Source organism: Lepeophtheirus salmonis, chromosome 8, assembly GCF_016086655.4.
Source record: "Lepeophtheirus salmonis chromosome 8, UVic_Lsal_1.4, whole genome shotgun sequence".
Lineage (NCBI taxonomy): Eukaryota > Metazoa > Arthropoda > Copepoda > Siphonostomatoida > Caligidae > Lepeophtheirus > Lepeophtheirus salmonis.
In genome coordinates this window covers 5414917-5437942 of record NC_052138.2, presented here as the reverse complement: position 1 = coordinate 5437942, position 23026 = coordinate 5414917, and the positions used below count along the sequence as shown (strand labels likewise).

At 31.3% G+C, this 23026-nt stretch overlaps 4 protein-coding genes across 4 annotated transcripts; 2 read left to right on the top strand and 2 right to left on the bottom strand.

Moving 5' to 3' along the window:
* Window positions 1-1624: 1624 nt before the first annotated feature.
* On the bottom strand, window positions 1625-6549 carry koko (cyclin Q). Its single transcript, XM_071890454.1, has one exon. The coding sequence runs from the start codon at window positions 4363-4365 to the stop codon at window positions 3604-3606; it is 762 nt and encodes a 253-aa protein (XP_071746555.1). The 5' UTR covers window positions 4366-6549; the 3' UTR covers window positions 1625-3603.
* A 1154-nt stretch (window positions 6550-7703) lies between these two features.
* LOC121122666 (ufm1-specific protease 2) lies at window positions 7704-10727 on the top strand. Its single transcript, XM_040717698.2, has 7 exons — window positions 7704-8179; window positions 8253-8488; window positions 8554-9188; window positions 9251-9511; window positions 9565-9832; window positions 9909-10162; window positions 10227-10727. The coding sequence occupies exons 1-7, from the start codon at window positions 8144-8146 to the stop codon at window positions 10454-10456; spliced, it is 1920 nt and encodes a 639-aa protein (XP_040573632.1). The 5' UTR covers window positions 7704-8143; the 3' UTR covers window positions 10457-10727.
* Window positions 10584-12777, bottom strand: LOC121122667 (uncharacterized). The gene is made up of 6 exons (XM_040717699.2): window positions 12426-12777; window positions 12198-12352; window positions 11962-12141; window positions 11152-11894; window positions 10931-11097; window positions 10584-10854 (listed from the first exon to the last, which is right to left on the bottom strand). The coding sequence occupies exons 1-6, from the start codon at window positions 12633-12635 to the stop codon at window positions 10783-10785; spliced, it is 1527 nt and encodes a 508-aa protein (XP_040573633.1). The 5' UTR covers window positions 12636-12777; the 3' UTR covers window positions 10584-10782.
* An 852-nt stretch (window positions 12778-13629) lies between these two features.
* Window positions 13630-22656, top strand: LOC121123116 (myotrophin). Its single transcript, XM_040718228.2, has 4 exons — window positions 13630-13725; window positions 16555-18805; window positions 19858-20052; window positions 22300-22656. The coding sequence occupies exons 2-4, from the start codon at window positions 18734-18736 to the stop codon at window positions 22384-22386; spliced, it is 354 nt and encodes a 117-aa protein (XP_040574162.1). The 5' UTR covers window positions 13630-13725; window positions 16555-18733; the 3' UTR covers window positions 22387-22656.
* Window positions 22657-23026: the final 370 nt, after the last annotated feature.

The following is a 23026-nucleotide window of genomic DNA, read 5'->3' as shown; positions in this document are numbered from 1 at the left end:
AAACTTTAATTTTTATTTCAAAAGAAAACAACCATTTAACACGTTTTATATTGCATTTAATAAATTCAAAGGAAACATAATTTTCAACCAAACATAAACAATAAAGACCTCATAATTTATATATATTAAGGTGAAATTACTGGTCACCATCTTGAGGGCACTTGTTCTAGGATCAACTCTTGATTAGGTCCCTGATAGAATTTGTAAGTATCAAGACAAATAAGCTCTTTATAAAAATACCTTTTTTTAAATATAAATAAATAAATATTATTTAACAAAAAAGTCAAAATAGTTAACTATAGCCTTGTATTTGGATGTCAGAATGTGACCGATTAAGAAAATGACATTTCTGGACCTATCAAAAATACTATCCCTCAAAAGTCTTCAAAATTTTAATATTTAAAAACTTAATTTAATCTTCTTTGAATAGATATGGATTTTTATAAATTTCTCAAAACAATTTATTCATTTAAATTTTTTTCCAAAAAATATAATATTTGAAATTTTTCTCCAAAAAAAAAAATCTCTTATAAACAGCTGCTGATTACGATTTTTTTTTCCAAAATAAAAATTAATTTTTCGACAATAGATATGGACTTATGAAATTTAAGAAAAAAAATTAATTTTTTTTTAAATTGCTAAGAATTTTTGAATTTTTCTTAAAAACAATGTAATATTTGAAATTTAATTTAATCTTCTTTGAATAGCTATGGATTTTTATATTTTTCTCGAAAAAATTTATTTATTGAAATTTTTCTCCCAAAAATTATCTTTTTTATAAACAGCTGTGGATTTGGAATTTTTTTTCAAAAAAAATTAATTTTTTGATAATAGATATGGATTTTTGAAATTGAAAAAAAAAAATTGTAAGCAGCTAAGGATATTTGAATTTTTCTTTAAAAAAAATTTATATTTTAAATTTAGTTTAATCTACTGTGAGTAGCTATTGATTTTTTAAATATTTTTTATTTTGGATTTCTTTTCAAAAATATTCAAAAAACCAAGGCACTGACCCTAAAAATGCTTTGTGCAGGTGAGGGTTACTTGGATTAAATAAATATTTTACAAATTTTACATTAAAAAAGGTTGAGATTCCCTGGTCAATGCAATACCTTAATTATCTTCTATATTTGCAAGGATCATAAATTTTTCCTATATTATTATCTTACTTATATCGGCCATCGATCCAAAACAAAATTAATGGTAAACATTTAGCGATTTCATAGGGATTTTCAGTACGTAGTGATTTAAATATAATCAAAATAATGTTTATCATTGTCGTCAAGTAGCATTCAATACAGTTATACAGTCTTTTTTTATTCATAAAACTGTTTGAGAGAGTCTAACCAAAAATTATTGAGAACGTGTTCATTTTATCCATAGTAAAAAATATCAACTATGAGCCCCTGGAATAGTGTCGCCTTCATATGCAGTTTGTGACGTTCGTGAAAAGGCTTTATAAATTTTTAGGAAATAGAAAAAGTGAATCATTGAACTACTACAGGTAAACGTTTCCCTCTCTGAAGTACATTGATTCAAAAAAGCAGACATAAAGTATGAATGGTAGTCTTAGCTTACATGATGTGTATCCAAATTAATGTTGGTTACACAACAATAAAATAAATTGCCCATGACTTGTAAAATATAATATATATTTTTTTGTAGGAACAACGTTATAACAAAAGCTACATAATATTTGACTTGTTAACATAAAAAAAGCTAGAATGATTTCGCCTATTGCATTTAAAATAATAAAATTCAAAAATTAGAAATGGATGGATTTTATTTAAAAAACCATATAGGGATCAAATTTAGTCCCATTAATCAAATGAAGGCTTTAAACCACTGGTTTCACAAGTGGTCTATATCGACCCCTAGTAAACAAATCACAATTTCCGTATTCATAATTATAATAAGAAATTAATATTTTACGTATGTATGCACCAATATTAGTAACATTTAATAAAATGATTTAAATGCATATTTTACTCGTGCTAAGTGGCAGCCTTTCCTGTTCAAATTGATTTAATGAGGCAGAAAATGGAAAGCCATGAATTTTCCCAGCTTCCCAACATGTCGTTGACAATTGTCACAGATCATAACTTTTTCTTTTAAATGTACTTCATGCAGATTTTAATATCAGATTGGTGATCTTTTTTGCTATCAACCCATACAATGAAATTGAAGAGACAAATGTCATACCACAAGGACTGAATGGAATACACTAACGAATATCTTAAGGTACAGTTTAGAAAGGGGTATCAGCAGTATTGGCTTCAAAAAGAAATCCCTTTTGCCGCCCTATCCTAATTTATGGGCTATTACAAGAAAATTATTCAAGGCTTTTGTATCTCTATACCTCGTGGAATTAAGCGCGATTGGCAATCTTTTTACAAAAAAAATGACTACAAATCATTGAGATTAAACCTACTAATTTGAAGGCAATATCAGAGCATGAAACCCACCCTTCCTAATATATATTTTTTTTAATTTTATGTAGATTAATATTTTTTGATTTGTTTCGTCCCAATCTTGACATGTACATGTAAAATTGTTGTATCTTCTTTTTTATTATAACTGTCCATTTTCAAAATAACCCTATAAAAGTAAGAATAGCTGTGTAAGTTGTCAAAAACGGTGCCCGTTAATTTTGCCTTAAACCCATTTTGGCTGAAGGATATCTCGCCTTGATATATAAATAAATGAAAGTTATAAGTCATTATTGCTTATTTTTGGTTGAAATCGATATTCCCTTTGAATTTTGTAATCAAAAAAATAATATTTTTAACTATAAAATGCATTAAATGTTTGTTTTCTGTTGGAATAAGGATAGAATTAGGCTTTTGCTTCATATTATGCTTGTTAGTCAATCCATGAGTCTTTTACAGTATGAATAATCTATCATGTCTAATGATAATTAATATCGGAGTATTGATTAGCAATTTTTCTATTCGAATCGATGCCGTGTTAGTTGTTTTTTTCTAATGATACACATTTTAACACTTTTTTGTCTCTGGTTCGAATTCATTACACAATGAGATTTTTTTGGTGTATGAATTGAAATTTCGGAGCATGATTCCATCATTTTTCCAAACAGAGCAAAAATATTCAATGAGTTATAATACACATTACATATTTCAAAAATTCGAATGGAACAACAATTTTACCATTTCAACCAATTATAACAAAAACGACGTATAAATCTAATTTATTTATATATTTATCCTCGAGTCAAAATGGTTTTAAGGGAAGATGTACTAGCGCCGTCAAAAACATTTAAGATTAATAAGTTTATGAACATTCAATAGGGGGTCTACGGAAAAACCAAAAACCAAGAAGTGGTTTATGTGGTAAAAAAGTTGGGGAACCTCTACTCTAAACTATAGTTAACCTTCTTCTGGTTATCTCAAGGTCTTGAGTACATACAAGGGCTATAAAAATTGATCGCAATATGTATGGAATGAATAAAATAAGTATGGATTTTCTTCTTTTCTTGATTTCTGTTCCAGATTGTCTTTGTGTTAACACATCACATATTATATTTTTTCATATTCTGAACGAATAGCCGGCTACACAATATGACGCAATAATGAATACGCAGCATTAACTGACCAAAAGAGGAAGAATATATTTTATTTCTTTTTTGTACACATCCATGATTCTAGAACAAATTTCACTAATATCATCCATGTCCACAGCCTCATCTAAAATCTTGATCCAAATGTCTTCTCTCATAGCATGATCCACTGAGAGCCCAAATATTTTAAACGTTAAATAAATGCAGGAAAGGGCCACTTTTGAAGGACCACATTCTAGTAGAAAAGGATCATGATAAAAGTCCTGTAAGAGACTCCATGCTGTGGATGCAATGGGGAAATTAGACCATGTTTGGATAGGTATCCAGTCCTTGAGAGTCTTTAGATAGTGAAGTAAGTATTTATGGGGATGAGTGAACTTGACTTTGAAGTCAAGGACTCTTAGGAGAAGAAGTTCAGCCTCAACAAGTGCCTCCCGATGCATGAAATACTCTGAATCATGGCTCAAAGGCTCTTTGCATGGGTGGAGAGTGGCATGCACTACATTGATCACGTCCCGTAACCTCATTTCCGTTTCATCTTCCACTTTCCCAGCCAGATAGATACATGCTCCAGCTATGAGATAGGGATCATAGACCTCCTTTTTCCTGGAGGATTTGTAGAAGGAATGGAAGAGGGTGATGGCCGTTGCAGTGCTCAACACATCCAACTCCAACTTCTTGCAACATTCGAACACAAAACGACACACCACGAAAGGATGGACGGATTTCCCATATTCCAACTGAGGATTCCTCTCAAGACTCAAGGGATTTGTCCCTTGAGTGGACATGGCCGGTTCCAGTTTTTAGTTACTTATTTATTGAATAATTATTTACTTTCACTTGGGAAGTTGTTATTAAGTTCATTGATGAAAAGTAGTGACGTCATCTGAGTTAATTTCCTCTTACGTACTGAGAATAAAAAAACAATGAAATGAATATGCGAAACCAATCAATGAGTACTACTAATATCCGGAGTGGAAACAAGCTCAGTCACTCAACACCACATAGGGGGAATTAAGTGTATTTTTTATCGTTAAAAATCAAATGATAAAACTTAATTGAGTTTGCATGATATTACTCTCTTGCTAATTCATCAGTATCAGAGAAACTATAAGTCATTTTTTTTTCTTCAAAAATGTCGTCATCGTAGAAAAAATAATATTTTTTGTAGCACGTGACTTCAGATAAATTTATTATCTTATGTCGATGAATTAAAATTGTTTATTATTGTCCCAAACCAAGGACAACTAGACTTCTAGTAGTCCTTGACAAAACTCAATAAGGTTTTGCGGTTTGGCTTTTATTTTTTCCATATAAAATACACTTAGGACCCCGTGCATGAGGTTGAGTGACTAAAGCTTGTTCCAAGCCAGATATAAGTAGAAATAATGAGTTCTTATACTATCTGAAGGATCAATAACTTCAATCACCCAGCCTGTTGTGGTGTAAAACATCATGTTTGATGATAAATTCTACGTGGTGAACTGATATGAGCTTCGTACAATTATAAGGCTATAATTTTTGTCATAGTTGAAATTTTATCCCGACGTCACGTGCTATTTTAAGCAATTCTTCCAATTTGGGATAATATTTGAAATACTAAATGTTTTTGAGTAAAAAATGATGGATTTACCTAATGTATACAACCCAAAGTCAAAGTAGATATATGTTAAAGGGCTTTCTAAAGTCAACTTTAAAAAATGATATAAAACTAATCATTTGAAATGATGAATTTGCTCTTCAAAAATAAATTGTCAACTTCAGATTGGGTTTGTACAAGATTATCTATTAAACTTTATTCAAAAAATATGAAATATTATATCCTCCCCTGATCTTAATATTAATATTATATAGTTTATCAATAAGATGATTACGTATAAAACTTCATACAGACTGTATAGATTACTTGCATCCCCAATTTATGAGTTTACAAGGATCAAAATAATGCAATTTTAAATAATTAGATTTAATTGAGCCAGGATTGAGTAAAGTTGCATGTATTCACGGAGTTGAATGGATTTAGAATTGAAATATATATTATTCAAATAATATGAAATATTCCCCCATAAATGTTGCATTAATAATGTAATTAATTGATTGGGATGAACAAGATTCTTATATTTGTTGCCAAAAGTGATTCAAGAGCTTGAAATAATGTGATTTTTAGTAACTAGGTGCATCTAATCCCTATTAAATCACATGTATTTATTCATGGAGTCGGTTTGATAATAGTCAGATAATATCCAAATTTATCTATGATTTGTATTACCAAATTTTAAAATAACTGTAGATTCGGAGCCAGGATCTCTAAATTTTATAAATCCAACCTCAAGAAACTATTAAAATCATACTCTAGAAGTTAAATTTAAATTCTCGGTCCTTAAAATAATAAATAAACATAAAAATTTCAATAAAACTACACACATCTATAAATAAATTATTACTATAAAAACATTTATTTAATCATAAAAGACCTTTTGACATCAGTTTTATTCATCATACTTCAATTTGGTGAACGTCTTATTGATGAAAAATGTCTCTGAACAATAATAGTCTCGAACTACTATTTCTGAAACCTGACAACCCAGAGAAAAACTGAGATCAGTTTTGGATTTAGCGCTCAAAGATAAATTATGCTCTTAGCTTAATTTCATTGGTGAAAATTTTGACCCTCTAATTGTTCCCCTGTGTTATTAAAGCGCGTACTTACAAAATAATTTTTTTACATAATTACTCTAGCCCAAACAAGTCGGGCCAGGTCAACAATTTTTTATAATATGTCGTTCTTTGTCAGAGTGCAAAGCCTGTTAGAACGTTCGTGTGTGCTCATAAAAGACGGAGCGTAACCCTGAGTATTTCGTGCGAAGTAATAATTGTAAGCTCTTATGGACTCAGAGCAGAACTGGGGATCGACATCGGAGTAATTCTAGCAAATGTCCTTGTTGATATCCTTTTCTCCTTCCTCTCTTGTCACAGCTGATTGTAGCTGATCTAATGAAACATCATGAACATTATTCTTTCTCTCCTACAAAAAACATTCTTCAAATGGTTAGAGTTACAATGTTGATGTTTGACTTTAGTTACATCATGAATTACTATACTATATTCATGATCTAGCTTAATAAACTGTTAATGAATTTTTACAGGGTCTCTACTAATAATAAAATGAATAGCACATACTTCTTATAAAATGCACACGCTCCTTTTTAGAGTTCAAGTCCTTTAGTATTATAAACTTATAATACTAAAGGACTTATAAGACTTATAAATGAATTTATAAGATGTCTTTGGCAGAATCAAGGTATATAGAATTCTACATACCTTGGCCAGAATAAATGTGGTAACCCGCCTTAATAGATGTGAAAACTCACCTTTAGTTAGAGCTAAAGGCAAGGAACACTGAAAGGAATATGGAATGCGCTCTTTTTTGTGCTTGATGCAAATGCAAAAGAATTTCATCCTATTTTTAAAGTAAATTGAAACAGCCCATATCTTACACATTTAAAAAAGTAATTACATTTCCTATTAAAGACAGTTTAACCATTAAGCAATTATCATTTCAATGATATTGAATAAGTATTATATATTTTTAATTTAACCCAATAATTATTATGTTCAATATGTATCCACCCCCCTTTCTGCAATTGAAGGAGAGCAAATCCAATCGGACAATAGTGATTTAAATTGTGTGTATTTTATAGTTGGTCCGTTTTTTTGGAGTTTGTAATCTCAACAGTGAATTTTCTTTTTCTTAGCTGCTGTCATTAATATTTAACTCCTGAGTAGTGAGCTTAATTTTCTATTACATTAAATTATATTCAAATCCTGATTGAACATTTGTGTGTGCTCATAAAAGACGGAGTAATTCTTGCCAATGCCATATTTATTCCCTTCTCCCACTCCTTCCTTGTCACAGCTGCTTGGAACTGATCTAATGTGACGTCATGACAGCTTAGCTGTTGTCTTTTAAAAAATTCTTCAAATTATCAGGGTTACCATGTTGATTTTCATTCTTTTTAATGCCCCAAATACACACTATTTTCATCGCTACAAAAATTGTGATCCCATAATAATTACATATTCACCACTTGTTCCAATCAAATTGCATCAAAATTATTCAAATTTTAGTTTCAGAAGCAAAACGTGTGTATCAAAAATGCTTATTTTTTTCCACAAAAGTTTGATTGAATTGGGAATTTTATCCATTTTATCTTCGGTATTAAAGTGTATATTGTGGACATTACGAAATTTGGTTAAATTAAAAGATATTTATTCTTATTCTTTGTCATTGAAATGTAAATGGTTTAATTATTACACATTTCTAAGAAAAAAATGAGGTTTTAACAGCAATTAGATAATTAATATAAGAAAATTATTTTGCACTCCCGTCAACCAGGAAAAAAAGAGCCACTTCCATATTCATTTCAGTGTTCCCTGGCTAGAACTTAGGTCCGATGACGTTCAATTTTTATAAATGATGTTGTAACATTCTGATATTTTCACTACCACTACTTTTAAAAAGTGAAATTAAATTGGAGTTCGCTCCATCATCCAACTCAATTAACAATGAATAAGGTTTTTACAACCCCTGAATTGATCAATGTAAGACAAAGACTCATTCCTCATCTACGAAATAATAAATACGTATTTCATTTGATTTTTTCCGCCTCTTTAGCGACTCAATGGATGCTCGAAAGAGGCATGTGGATATCTCTTTGGTGTTCCGGATTTGGAAGATGGAAGCATCATCATGGAGTTATCTATGAAACCCAAGGAGGATGAGGACGATGAAACAGAGGAAGTGGACGCCGCTAACCCTTTTTTACCCACAGGAATGGATCCTATCGGAGTTTTTATTCTCACAGAGTCAGATGATTCCCTTTTGGAAGAAATTGAGACTCTGATTTCGAGGTTTAATTTTTACTCTTTAGAAATTACTCAATATTTAATATTCAATTCTTTTTATTTACATAAAGACTTCCGAATGACTTCCTCTCTGTTCACGATCCTGTAGTTTTTATTCGTCGTAAAAAGGACTCAGCAGTGGAGGCTTTTATAGATTCAAGCCTCTTGGACCCCGTTCCAATTTCAATATGTGATGATATTAGTGATAAAATACTTAAAGTACGTGTGAGAGGGTCTCTTCAACTTATTTGCTCAGCAGATGAAGAAGATATCACAAAAAATTTTAGACATCTTTTGAACAAAGTGACATGTCCATACGGTTGCTTCCGTTTGGATAACTCAGATGTACTTTTCCTTCATTTGTGGAAAGAAGGCTCCTCTAAATCCCTTCAGGGATGGTCTGTAAAATCCTCAGACTTCTTTGCTAAGGAAGAAGAAGATGAAGAACAATGTTTAGTTACAAATGTTTCTGAATACCGAACCAGGAATGTAACGGATTTATGGGACTTTGTTCAGGCCAAGGAGGATGACAATGATGATGACGATGATTTCATCCCTGTCGGACATATTTTGAAAAAGAAAAAGAAGAAACCGACAGTCGTACCTCCAGGGGAATTTATGAATTTCAAGGTTCTCTTAAACATGTCCGGAGAGGCTTATACTTTGACAACGTATAACTGTTCTCCTATGGTACGAGAGGATACAAGTATGGAATTGAATCCTTTCTTATTCTTCTTTTATAACATTGTACTTTAACCATGTGTCTAGCTGTGAAGAAATGTTTCAAATTGTGTCTTCCGATTGATGCTATTGGGATTATGAGTAAAAAAACGAAGATAGTGGATGCGATGAACATTCTTAAGGGATGTGTGCAAAGACAAATCCACGTGATGGGTACGGTTGTTCTATCAGAATTTCGCTCTTTCGAAACGGTGTCTAACCCGGAGGTTTTTCATTTCAAAAATCCACAAATGGGAAGTACTATGGTCACTATTGTGTATACTAAGTCGATTCCTTGCACCAATTTAGGTAAGTAAGGAAGGTTATTCTGTTTTTACATTTGTACAAATGTACTTACACAGGACATGTCCGAAAGAAGCTTCATGAAGATTTTTTGTTGCCTTTGGATCGACCCTTGTTCCGTAGATGCAATAGATATGTAGTGGATACTGATTCACCAAAATCCGGACCTTTAATCAATCCACATTTGAGCATCAAGTCCCCAGGACTTGGTAAAACTTATTTAGTTCAGGGAAAGTATGCTTATCATCATTATATGCAAAATGGTTTTGACGATGATGGCTGGGGCTGTGCTTATAGGTCACTTCAAACTCTTATCTCTTGGTTCAGGTAGGTACAATATTTCAATTAAATTAACAACCTTAATTTGATTAATTATGATCATCATCAAATTGTACCTCTATAGACTGCAGGGCTACACAGGAACAGATATACCTACTCACGCTCAAATTCAGAAATGCTTAGTGGAAATTGGTGATAAAGAGAGGTCATTCATAGATTCAAAGCAATGGATTGGTTCGACAGAGGTTGGCTTCGTTCTTGATACTGCTTTGCATGTTCAATCCAAGTTTGTATCTGTTAGTTCCGGGGAGGAGATGCCAATGAAAGCAAGAGATTTGGCTCATCATTTCGAAACAAATGGCACTCCCGTCATGATTGGTACAAGACAGTTTATCATTCACTGATATATTATACTACTATTTATATATATATTGAATTTCAGGTGGAGGTGTTTTAGCTCATACAATCCTAGGGATAGATTGGAACGAGGACACTGGAGATGTCAAATGGCTTATTCTCGATCCTCATTATACAGGCGTAGATTGGAAGGATGGAAAGCCTAATCTCTCTGTTATCACGGGAAAAGGTTGGTGTGGATGGAAAGGGCCAGACTTTTGGGTTAAGAACGCGTTTTATAACATGTGTATGCCAATCAGACCCATTATTTGGTGATGTGTTATGATGGCCTGATACTATATGTCTATTTTTATAATTGACTCCTTCCTTTTTGATATTGCATTTTAATTTGAGGATATTCTTTATTTGTGATGTATTTTTTAAATAATTCATTGTTAAAATGTTTAACTCGAGAGTATTGTTTATTTTTTAATTATATAATTAAAGTACGTATATTTTTGTGAAGTTAATTTTTTCACTATAATGGAAGAGAGATTTATTAATTTTATGTGCTATTGAATATATATGTTTGTACTATTCCCATTTAGATTAATTAATTGATTATTATATTATTAGTACATACTTAGTTATGGAAAATCTATCTACTCATATTCTTCAAAGTCTTCTATCTCTATATCTCCGTCTTTGATTAATTTGCCATTTAGTTGTGAGTCCTATAATTATGAAGGGAGAGAAACACAAATTGTATATAATTTTTTTAATAATATCGATATAATTAATTATTAATACCTGTCGCAATAGTTTTGACATAGAAGAGGTATTATATAAAATTTTAGTTGTCTTTTCTGAAATATTGTTTGTTGAATGCTTTTTGTCATGCACGTCCCTTTCCTGAGGATGAGGATCTTCAGAGCTTTGATGCAGTTGAGGTAATTTTGAGGAATAATTAGAATACTCTGAAATAGCCAAAGGATACTAACAAATCGATAAGGTTAAAAAGGATAACGCACCTCTCTGACTTGCTAAAGATTCTGATATCCCAGAGTCTGTAGACTGAATTGTCGAACTACAATAACTAGATGAAGAGTCTGGTCTATCATTTGACTTTAACGAAGTTTCCTCTTCGCTTTCATCATGTAGTCTTAACTTCACGGGATCAATACTTTTTCTACGATACAAGAGCTTATAATTCAAAGATAATTGCTCATTCGAGCTATCATGACTAGATAATAATTCCTTCACGGGATGTGATAATGATGTAATTTCATCCTTTTGAGATCTAAATCCTTGTGAGTCAATAATATGCTCTTTTTGTGAATTAACTTCTATTAAAGCTTCTTCTTTTGTTGTAGTTGAAATAATAATATCTTTGTTGCCTTCAACTTCTTTGTCTAAAATAATGGGAGTTGTCTCTGCTTGCTCAGGGATGACAAGGGTTTCGGGCACTTCCTCTTCTGATTTTTGATTAATTAACTTTTGAATCAATGCATCGTTCAAATCATTTGAAACATTACTATTTTTAGTATCATTTTGATCATCATCATTATTTCGTTTGTCGTCAAAACTGTAGGATCTGCAGGATCTTTTTCGATTCTGAGGACAAACGTCTAATGTTGAAAGATGTGGAATATAACCAAAAACTCTTTGGCGGTAATTGCTATCAGAGGATATTTGATTTCCTTTCAAAATGAGATGCTCCAATTTTGGACAAAGACAAAGAAAGGATACAGCATTGTAGTTTCGAATAGAGTTCCTTAGGATCAAATAGTAAATAATTAATTATAGAAGATTTTTTTAGAGTACAAAAAATGCATGATTACTTCTCTAAATCTACCGAGTTTATTTTGCGTAGATCCGTCAGTGGTAAAACATCGGAGATATTATTATCTGTGGCAAAAAGGGTTGTTATGTTATTAATATAACTAATCCCATCCAAATCATCCAAGTTGCAGCAATTTACGGATAGCGTTCTCAAAGTTGGGATTTCATCACCAATCACTCTATAGTTAATAGAATCATATCCTAATTCAAATATCGTTCATAAATAATGATATACCTGAGGGAGATGATTTTTGAAAAATCAAGAGTTAACGAAGTAAGGGATCGAAATAAATAAGAAAAGATGGAAAGATTATCACCAATATTTCTCGTTGCAACAGAAACACTAAAGCTTTTTAATTGACTTAGCTCCTCACTTTGTGATATGGCACACTATTAAAGAAGAGTAAGCAAACCAAATAGGTTTACATAGTCAATCATGCGAATTTGAAGTGGAAAAACTTACTAGGCTTGCATGGTTGAGATCCTCGCAAAATATGGTCCCATCAATGTTATAGCGAATGTCCCTAGACTTGAAGGATTCGTTTTTACTATCATCCCTTGATTGTGGTCGAAGGAGAGCCTCCAATTCTGCTTCGAAATCAATAAATAGGTCGTAGGTAAAACTTTCATTCCGGATTTGCTTATTATTATTCGTAGTATCCTTCATAATCATAATTCGATGGATTTATTAATAAAAGATGTTAATACTGCATAATTTCATGAGTAGTTATTGAACAAAGCAAGGTAACACATATTACAAATATATATATATTTTTTTGTATCTGTTAAGAACCTTTATCTGGTTCTTGCTTTTTGCTCTTTTTTATTTTTATTTTAAGAAAGCCATTATATATGTATATATATATTACAACCTTGAAGTTTCATGACAAAAATTTGATTGCAAGAGAATTTCTACAATTATATTTGTAATATATATAGTTAGAATGAAATATTTTAGTTACTCTATACTTTTGATTTATGTTGACTCTTTGTAGAGTTTTTAGAAATCATTTTCCTTCTAGATATGGTATATTTATTGTACATTTTTGAGAATCTAAATATTTGTAACATATACTAAGGTGAACTATTTGCCTAGTAGTATTCATTTTCTGCGTAATCGATTAAATAATACTACACTTTTATCCCTATCTCTACTTAAAAGTGTAGTTCGAATATAGTAAGGAAGACTAGTGTTGCCCTTATTTAGGACTGAAGACTAAAGTCCCGTCCAATTCAGTCTCAGTCCAGTCCTGTATATCAGTCTTAAAAATGATAAAGTTCGGTTCTTCACGAAATGAATCAACTTCATTTCTTCTTTTAAAAAAACCAACATTTTCTAGTACTGACAGTTTGAAGAATCGACGGTCTTTAGGACCGGTCCCAAGGGCTGATAAGATCGTTCCTAAGATTGGTTTGGACCAAATAAATAAGGACTGATACAATACTAAGGAAGACCGGGGTAGAGTAGTGTATTTAGAAACTACAAAGGTTCTTCTTACCTTCCTTCTTCCCCTCCTCTTATTCTTATTTAATTTGTGGATATGTAAAGTACTGTTTCACCTTCTATCATAATAGTATAAATAGCTGTAACTCTCATGTATTTATCAGAGTAATGTCGAGTAATAATGATGTCTATAATATACTTGTTTATATATAACTCCTTTTAGTCTCATTCCTCTACGCATTCTTCTTGTTTCTCTTGGTCGTCCTGGATTCCCGGTATTGAATAGTTTGTGTGTTTCAACCTCGTCAAGATCCAACAGGTATGTTGCAACACTTTTTGTTTCTAGCTATATTTAAAGTGCTCGAGATGCCATCCCTCTATAGTAAAAATGGTTAAAAATAATTCCCCCTCAATAACAATGGTCTAAAATCATACCCCTCTAAAAGGGGCCTCCCTTTATATAATTTAAACAATAAATATAGACACTGCAATTATTTTTAAGATATGTAATTAACTTGATTTTGGCCAAATGAACCTGGTTTCATTAAGAGCTACCCTATCGTGGAGGTTTGTGGAATATTGTAGACTGTATCTAGTGAGAACAAGATTAGGGTGTGAATGTCATTCTAGCCAGTGAAATGACTTCAGACCTGCAGTCTCTAGATTACATGATCAGAGACTATCTGAACTCAAAACATCCACACCATGCATACTTAACAATAAAATGACAGTATAATTCGTATAATTTTACTTTATACTTAATAAACAACAGTTCATCAGCCCATTCATTATTAATAATTAATTATACAACGGCAGATTGGAATCTTTTACAAAAAATCTTTCATCATTGTATATATTCATTTAGGTATAAGCTATACATGTGCGTCCACAGGGAGGGGGGCTGGAGGGGCTGTAGTCCCCCTAAGAATGGAGAAATTTAAAAAAAATCACTTCTATGGAAAAAAAATTACCCCCTCTCTCCCAATCAATTTTAGGGTTTGTTTTCTAAAAAAAGGTCATTGAATTAAAATGATATATATAATGTTATATATATTCATAAATTACATTAAAATTGTACTTTAATCAACCCCGAGCCCCCAATAATCCGAATCCATCGCTGACCATCCTCTCTGGTTTGATTTTATAGCTCGACCACTTTTTATACATAGAGAATCTTTCTATATGGCTATATATCTCGGATCAGGCTTAACTCCAACACACCAAAATTTAAAATAGCATACTTACATACGTCCACTATTGTTTGAATCTATTTAAAGATTAAATGTATTAACAGTGGCGTCGCTAGCCACTGTTAAGACACCCACGACTTATTAAGTAAGGAAAAAAAAGAAGAAAGAGCAAACGCATCAACCATTTTTCCTTCTCTTATCGCCATATTTAGTTTTTCCTAAAGGACTCTAGGCAAAGATTGGACATTCAAGGGAAGGAAGGTAGGATTTAGTAGTTCTCAATTTTGATTAGCTTAAAATTTGAAGCTGCTATATGTTCCTCCAGGCACGCAGCCAGTTTGAATAGGCCCCCTAGTGAAAAGAGAAGAATAAGGGCGACTACATCCCAAAAATAACACGATATTATAGGTCGATGTTAGGAACATAGTCTTCCTTGTCTTTTGATTGAATTGTTTATTTTTCCCTTAACCGCTCTTTCCCTAGAACTCTTTAGTTTTTCCTATACACAAAACCCTTCGTTACTGATGAGCTAGGGAGTTCTCTAGAGCGTTACTTGGCTAAGCCTTAGCTACACACGTTCCATACTACATGCAAAATTTCATAAATATGTTATTTTTTATATCAAAAATATGTATATGATATCTATCAGGAAGCACAGTGTCCCCTGTAAACACGCTCCATGCTACATGCAAAACGCCTGTGATATTTCAATATTATAACTACATTGTCATTTCCTATATAAAAAATGTTTATATGATTTACATCAGAGGGCACTATATATATTGCACCATGTATATACACTCAATACTACCTGCAAAACGCCTGCGATATTTCATTAATGACTACATTCATTTCTTTGATCAAAATGATTGTTTTTAATTCCAATATGGATACAGATAAACTTTGCTTTATTAAGGTAGATATCCTTGAATATAACTGTCAAATGATGCAACTCAAGAGACTGAAAAGGAAAGAGGAGACAAGATGGTTGGAATAAAAAGTAAACACGCCGATGCTTATGAATTATGTTCAGGATTCACGTAACCTCGATCAAAAATAGAGAATAAAATACCCTTCGCAGATGATAAGGGTGATGTATTTTTTGCTTTAAAACAATTTTTATAATTTCTTAGAACATATTTGTGATTCAAATACTATGAACTATGATTTTAATTAATAGTTTATGTTTCTGGTGAATTCTAAAGAAAAATACATAACCCTATTCGAATCGATGATTTGTACTAAATTATATATTAGATGAATCTTAGTCAAAAGATGTAATAACAATGAACTGCTCAAGAGATGAAAAAGCGCATATACCGAATTTTAGACGAATCAGAATTAGAGATAAGAAAAAACATTCTTGATTGATATACATGTCGCCTCTTTCTCTTATAGTCTCTTTAGTTTTAAATATACCCATAATCAGGAACGGTTGCTTTTGTGTGAAAAAGTTAAGTTTGAGTAAGAAGGTATGAAAATTAGACTAAATAATGCTTTTTGATGAATAAATATAGAAAATCCATATATTATTAAATTTAATTGTATAATAGATCCCTGATCAATATTATATATTGGAAAAGTTCACTCTCACAAGGCTCTGCTCTGACTAAAATAATCCTTGATATGAAGAGTAATTATATAACATTATAAAGGGGAATAAAAAATACGGCGAAAATGGCAGCGGTTGTTGCAACTCTTCCTTTTGTACTGAGCCTTACAACATATCAAATGTCTCCTCAATGATTGAGTTTTGAATTTTTACACATTTATACTAACTCATAGCGAACAAATAAATAATTCAAATGCTATAAGTTAGAGCTAAAATAATGAATAACTGATTGGATTTATCAGTAAATGATCGTTCCTCCCAAAAATTACTTTGACCCCTTTTAAATCTGTTTTTATTCAATATTTCTTAATAAGTTGACAATTTATTTTTTTGATTTATTTAATAGGCACTCGTAATTAGTGATGGATCTCGGGTATATAGCAGAACCGAAAACTCGGCTCTCCTATTTTCTTGAATAGTACATAAATATGCACTCCTCGGTATTTATTAATTCTTGCTTCCTTCAATCCAAAAAAATGTTCACTAAAGGAAATTAGCGTATTTCTGTATGTGAGCATGAGATACAATTTGAGTAGTCAGTAAGTTGAGTCTTTTTGACTGAATTGAGTGAAACATCTGTTCTTTTGCAAAAAACCTAGATTAAAAAGTAACAAGGATTCAAGTTAAGACCCATCTAGCGAGTAAAAATAATTTATATATGTATGAAAATAAGTCATCGGCTCCACTGTATATACTGGTCCCTCATGTATATCGTATACCAATACACAGTATAAAGAAGAAGAAAGGGGGGAGTATAAGTTAAAGCATACAGGTAGGACTCTATAAAAAAAATCTCACAGGCGTTTAGTTCAACAAAAAAGCAGGAAGTACTTTTTATATTAAAAAAAAAATGAATTTGTCTTTATATGAGCTTTACACGTCGTTATCTTTATTGTATCACAAAACCTTTCCTCCAAAAAGAAACAGAAAAAAAGCCCTGAAATCATCTGGTAGTTAGCCAAATAACTAAATCATACCAACCTCTATTTATATCCTATATACTTGGAGACTATAACTGTTATATTATTTCTTCACCATTTTTATAATAGATTACATATTATTAAAATCTACATAATATTTTATTCGATACTGTATTTTGCTCAGTAATATTTGATTAAAAGAGTAGTTATTCTATTATATGAAAGACGAAAGATCAACAAGAATTGTATTCCTGTTATTTTGGAAACGGAACATAAGTTTCGAATAAATTGTTACTTGGTTTATTTATCAAAAAGAATAAATTATGAAATAGCCATGACGTATCAAGGAAGAAGAGGGAATCGACAGCTGACAACAAAATACATAGGGTATTTTTGTGCTAGCGAGGTAACCCAATTTATATAACAACGAGCTAAAGTACTCTCTATCTCATCAAATCATATGAAATTTTGTTTTTCAATCTGTTATTATTATTTGTGTATTCTTAAGGAGATAATTTCAAAGTATTGAGTGAGTAGCTACGTGTGAGTGTGCTCATAAAAATTAGAGGGCTACACCAGAGATTTCTTAGAGTGCCATCTTCCATATTATTAAGGTAAAAATCTGTATCAATGTTCGTCAGAGTCTAATAATTGAGTTGAGAATAATCCTAAAAGTCCAAAACTGCGGTTCAGAACCACGCTTTTGACCGTAAGTACCTAATATATTCGGATTTAAAAAAATGGTAAGAACCGTAGGTTTAAAAAAACAAAATAAGTATGAAGTCATGAGTTATAACAGGCAACCTTCTCATGTCTAGTTTTAATCAATTTGAAAAGAGAATATAAGAATAGAACCGGAGATTTATGCTAATTACCAGAGTAATGTAGAAAAAAGAACGGAAAATACCCGCATCTAAAATTAAGACCGGAAATCTATTTTATGATTGTAACTTTTTGGATATTCGAAAAGTAGGGTTTGTTGCAACCATTCCGTGCTGCAATTATACCGGTCTTCCCTACACTTATAATTATTATATAAAAAAGTACTTGGTAGAAAGTCTACATTGATTATAGATGCTACTTCAATTTGCCTCCTTTAAAATATAAGTAAATTCATATCTGATACTTTTATTGATTTTTCATCCTTAAAGATGGTAACAAAAAAAATGCAATCATTATTAGCAAAGTTATACATTCCTTTCTATAGAAATAATGCATCGATGTATAAATTGCATTTTACACGTCAATAACATTATTATAAATCTTTAAAGATGCAATCCCTAAAAACAAGGAATGCACTAAATTAATATATATTATTAGATTTGAAAAGAGAAACCCCTTATTTTTATTAATCGACATACACACACTCGCACATCCAAAAAAGCAGGCACGATTCAGTGGCTGCCAGCTACTCTTTGGATTTTTATTTATTAATCTCCCTCCCTCTCTTTCTTTCTTTCTTTTTTTTTCTCTCTCTCTATCTTCGTCAGTCTTCTTTCTCTTTATTACATAAAAAAAAGGAAAATTTCAATTTAGTAAAAGTGTTTTAGTCATTGAGTCTTGGATTATTTAATAACAACCCCTGAGTCGGATTATTACATCATCATGAATGACGATCTAGTATGGGCCATCAAGAATGGGGATTTGGATAAAGTGAAGGAAATCATTGAGGGAAAGGTTTGTATTTATCTTCATTTCTCGTAGAAAGTAGAGTAACTTAGAAGTAGATAATGTTTATTTGACGTCATTCGTCACATGATTCAAATGAATCCTAGCCGCTCTTTACGCAATGTTTGAACGTCATATTCAACAATGCGGGGATAGATAGTATAATACTTCATTTCCCTAATTTTTCATTGAATAAATATTAATATGACTTCAGGATTCGGGAAGGAATTGAGGCTGGAATTATTATATGTAGAACTGACTTTGATTGACTTATGAGTGTGAAGTCTATTTATTAAAGAATAAATAGAATTTAATTGTTTCTAGGTGATGAAAGATGTGCAAAGCACATCACTAATTCATCTGCTCTTCACATTAACAGACTATAATTACTACAGTTAGTCGAATGTATAATATGAGGACTTACGAACTGCATTTGTGATCCCATCAAGCCAAACATAATGATTTTACATAAAATCATGCCTGGATATTCTGATTCATCCTTTGAAGGCGTCGCAAATTGCATTTTAATTAGCAAAAATTTATTGTCACAGTTAAATTGATAAGGTACTTATTTTATTTGTAACGGGACATATCGGAGACGAATGAAGTCTGATTAATCAAATGAAGGCTCAAAACTATAGCTAACATTCTTGGGTATCTCAAAGCATCCCATAAATGTGAATAATAGGCCTATAATTGGCTGAAATATGTCTATAAAATATTGGGTTGTATTTATATATATATATAAAAAAGAATATTTATTGACTTTCGTACTAGATTGTTTCTGTGTTGACTCACTATATATATAATGTACAAATGATTAGCTATAAATATGCTAAAATGCTTAAGTTATCATTACATAATACTTAATACAACTGTCTCTAATTACAATAAATACATCATTAAATTATCACTTTTGAGACAACAACGCCCATTTACATGCTCGTAGGAATAATGAACTCTTAACATTTAAAAATATACATCGTATGAAAGTTTATATTTTGAGCTTAAATCTCTAAGAGAAATATAAATTCATACTAATTTTATTTTTTATCTTATAGGGATCGGATGTCAATGCTACCATTGATGGTCGTCAACCATGTCACTTTGCTGCGGATTATGGGCAACTCGATGTTCTTCGATACTTAATTTCCAGAGGAGGGAATATTGAAGGGAAGGACAAACACGGAATATCTGTTTTACTAGCTGCTATTTGGGAAGGACACACCTCTTGTGTCAAATTCTTAATCGAAAAAGTAATATATTTGTTTGATTAACATAATCCATACAGAGATAATTTAAAAAACAAGCATTTATCATATATATATAATATAAATTATGTACAATTTGCAAATTGTACAAGTTTCAATTTTTTCATCTGAAAATGCATGATTTAATTACAACATATTAGTCATTCGGATTACCAACTCGTGGTGTAATATTTACATTAGACTTCTAGCATGATATATATGAAATAACTCTGTAAGTTTTTGTAATTATGAGTTATGACAATTTGACACTCAACCCTCGAACTATTAATTGATACCTTCTTTTTATTAAAATTACACGTTTATGATTTATTTATGATTAATATCATTGATGACATTTGAACTTTATAATGTGCCACAGAATACTTATGTTTGAGTAATTTGTATTAAAGTAGCCAAAAATTACACCATAAATATTTTGATAATCCATGGAATATTTAATTATTGCATTATCATTCTTGTGTACAACTTGTGTAAGGAAATTGTACAAATTGCAACCAAAAAATGAAATGAATAATTTTGAATGAAGGATTTAGAGTACTTGAGGTGAGGATACTGTAATAATTGAATATTCCATGGATATGTTAATGGTGTAACTTTTGACTATTTTAATACAAATGACTAATATATAAGTATTCTATAGCACATTTTAATGATAAAATGGCCTGAGATATATTACTAGTAATGATAGAATATATAAGTAATTTTAATATATCAAAATTAAATTAATTGCTGGAAAATGGATTGATCAATGTTGTAATTAAAAAAATGGATTTTTAAGACGAAGAAATTGCCTGTTGTGCAATGTGTACACAACACCTTCATCCAAAGGACTGTAAATCCTTGATTTAAAATGATTAATCTCATATTTGAGTTGCAACATGTACAATTTGCTTATACACTGTGTAGTCGCTATCCCGTTGAGCCACCCCCTCCCCCAAAGTCTGTTTGGGTGTTATCACTCATGGAATCTAAAATGGTCTAACGGATCAGTCTGAAATTTAGCAAGTATAAGTATAAATTGCCAAGCATGCTATTATGATATTTAATGGGCCCTCCGAAGTCATTAAGAGCCTGTTTTTGAAACCTCTTTTTATTTCTCTTTCTATATATCTTCCCTCTTCTCTTCTACCTTCATTCTTTGTTTCTATTCCTCTCTATGTACCCCTACAACGCGGGCACCCTCTGCTAGTATGTACATATAAAAAAACGTATTTATTAGTGTTGGGTTTCGGTCTGGAAATCCTAGACCGGTCTGAGACCGTTATATTTTTTTGTTGGACCGAATTAGTACGGTCCAACAAAAAAGGTCGATCTGGACCGGTCTCATGAAAAAATTCAGTCTAAATTGGCCTAAGGAAACGTTTTGTCTAGTTCGGTCCTAAAAAAATCGGTCTTGATCGATTTTTACATGTTTATAACATGACATCATATGTATTTTAAAGTACAATGACGTCATATGAAGTTTAATCAGAGATAGTTCGGGTGAATTTTAATCCCATCGTCTCTCGTGGAATACGGAATTCTGAGAATTGTGTTGAAACAGATTCTTATTACTTATACGACTTATTACGTATTACTCAACTGATGAGTTGCTAGTATAATCAAATGAATAAACTTATATTATATGTATACAGTATTTGTTTTTGAAAATATCGTGTTCTTTTGAAATTTTTTTGAAAAAATGAATGACAGTTGATCTAGAAAAAACAGAAGTTTGGTTTCTCATAATGTATGAAACCGAAAAGAATCATTCCATTGTGTAAGGCCGAATAAAATCGGTCCACGGTCTTATACAGCGATCTAGACCGAAAAATCTATATTGAAAAAATTACTTAAGGCCAAACCAAAAAAAAAAATTCCATGCTGGACTGAGTCTCAACACTAATAATTATATAACAGTGTTGATATTTTTTGGGGTTAAGTCCCCCTCTAAATGATGAAAGCTAGCAACGCCCCTGCTTACACAAGTTGCAACTTAAATACAACATATAGCATGTTTATACAAAGAGAGATTTCTTATTTGTTATTATTTTAACTTAATTAAACTGAGTATGAGTCGCTTTTCTTTTGAAGTTTTTCTCACGAGCTTGTTAATGGTCAAAAGCCTCTTGATAAGACATCAATTTTCAAAATGGATACGACTTCTTTTTTAATCTACTATTTGTATAAAAAGTGTTGGGGGGTTAATACTAATAATTTATCACAAAGTATTTGTATATATTTATTTTGCAGGGTTCTTCCAAATCTGGATGTGCACCTGATGGTACGTCCTATCTAAATGCCGCCGAAAAGGACGAAATTAAAGTACTTTTACGTTAAACCCCTTCCCACTTCCAATGTTCTTCCTTATAATATCTATGTTACATATTATTCTTTATTAATATACTTAATTATTACTATGAAAAAGAAAAAAAAACCATATTATTCCTTGTAATTATGATCTATATTTGACCCTCTGATTAACTCCTCGTAATATGATTTGTGATATAATTAGCTAATAAGATTATATTAATATCAATAAGTCATGCATTTTATATACTTATATATCAATAGAAAGTTTAGTTCAATACAATTTGTTATTATTTCAAACATGTTGTTTTTATTTCTCTGGCAAATTAATCATTAATTAATTAGCTAGTCGTCGAGCTTTGAAATCTAATATTAGTAGATATTATTATTAAAATAATATATTGCTTCATTCATACAGGGTCATGGAATTCTATAGACCTCGAATAATCACGCAGACTATTTATTCCCACATGAGTGGAATATAAAAGGATTGATTGGTCGAGAAAAAACGACGTCATACAAGAGGGGCAATCAAGGAAACAAGCTAAGCTTGTAATCATTCCATGACCGCGTATAACAACGAAATCCTGCGCTTTTGATTGCTCTACTTTAAATTAATATAAAACGATCATCTTTTAAGATTTATTCAAAAAACAATAAATGAGCCGCA

Bases quoted from the DNA above. Each gene is read 5' to 3' on its own strand.
- koko (XM_071890454.1), bottom strand. From the start codon at position 4,365: ATGTCCACTCAAGGGACAAATCCCTTGAGTCTTGAGAGGAATCCTCAG.
- LOC121123116 (XM_040718228.2), top strand. From the start codon at position 18,734: ATGAATGACGATCTAGTATGGGCCATCAAGAATGGGGATTTGGATAAA. The intron at 18,806-19,857 runs GTTTGTATTTAT...TTTATCTTATAG, and splicing joins AGGAAATCATTGAGGGAAAG to GGATCGGATGTCAATGCTAC. The intron at 20,053-22,299 runs GTAATATATTTG...TTTATTTTGCAG, and splicing joins TCAAATTCTTAATCGAAAAA to GGTTCTTCCAAATCTGGATG.
- LOC121122667 (XM_040717699.2), bottom strand. From the start codon at position 12,635: ATGATTATGAAGGATACTACGAATAATAATAAGCAAATCCGGAATGAA. The intron at 11,895-11,961 runs GTAATCATGCAT...TTTGATCCTAAG, and splicing joins AACTCGGTAGATTTAGAGAA to GAACTCTATTCGAAACTACA. The intron at 10,855-10,930 runs GTATTAATAATT...TCATAATTATAG, and splicing joins TGTCAAAACTATTGCGACAG to GACTCACAACTAAATGGCAA.
- LOC121122666 (XM_040717698.2), top strand. From the start codon at position 8,144: ATGAATAAGGTTTTTACAACCCCTGAATTGATCAAT. The intron at 8,180-8,252 runs GTAAGACAAAGA...CCGCCTCTTTAG, and splicing joins CAACCCCTGAATTGATCAAT to CGACTCAATGGATGCTCGAA. The intron at 9,512-9,564 runs GTAAGTAAGGAA...GTACTTACACAG, and splicing joins GATTCCTTGCACCAATTTAG to GACATGTCCGAAAGAAGCTT.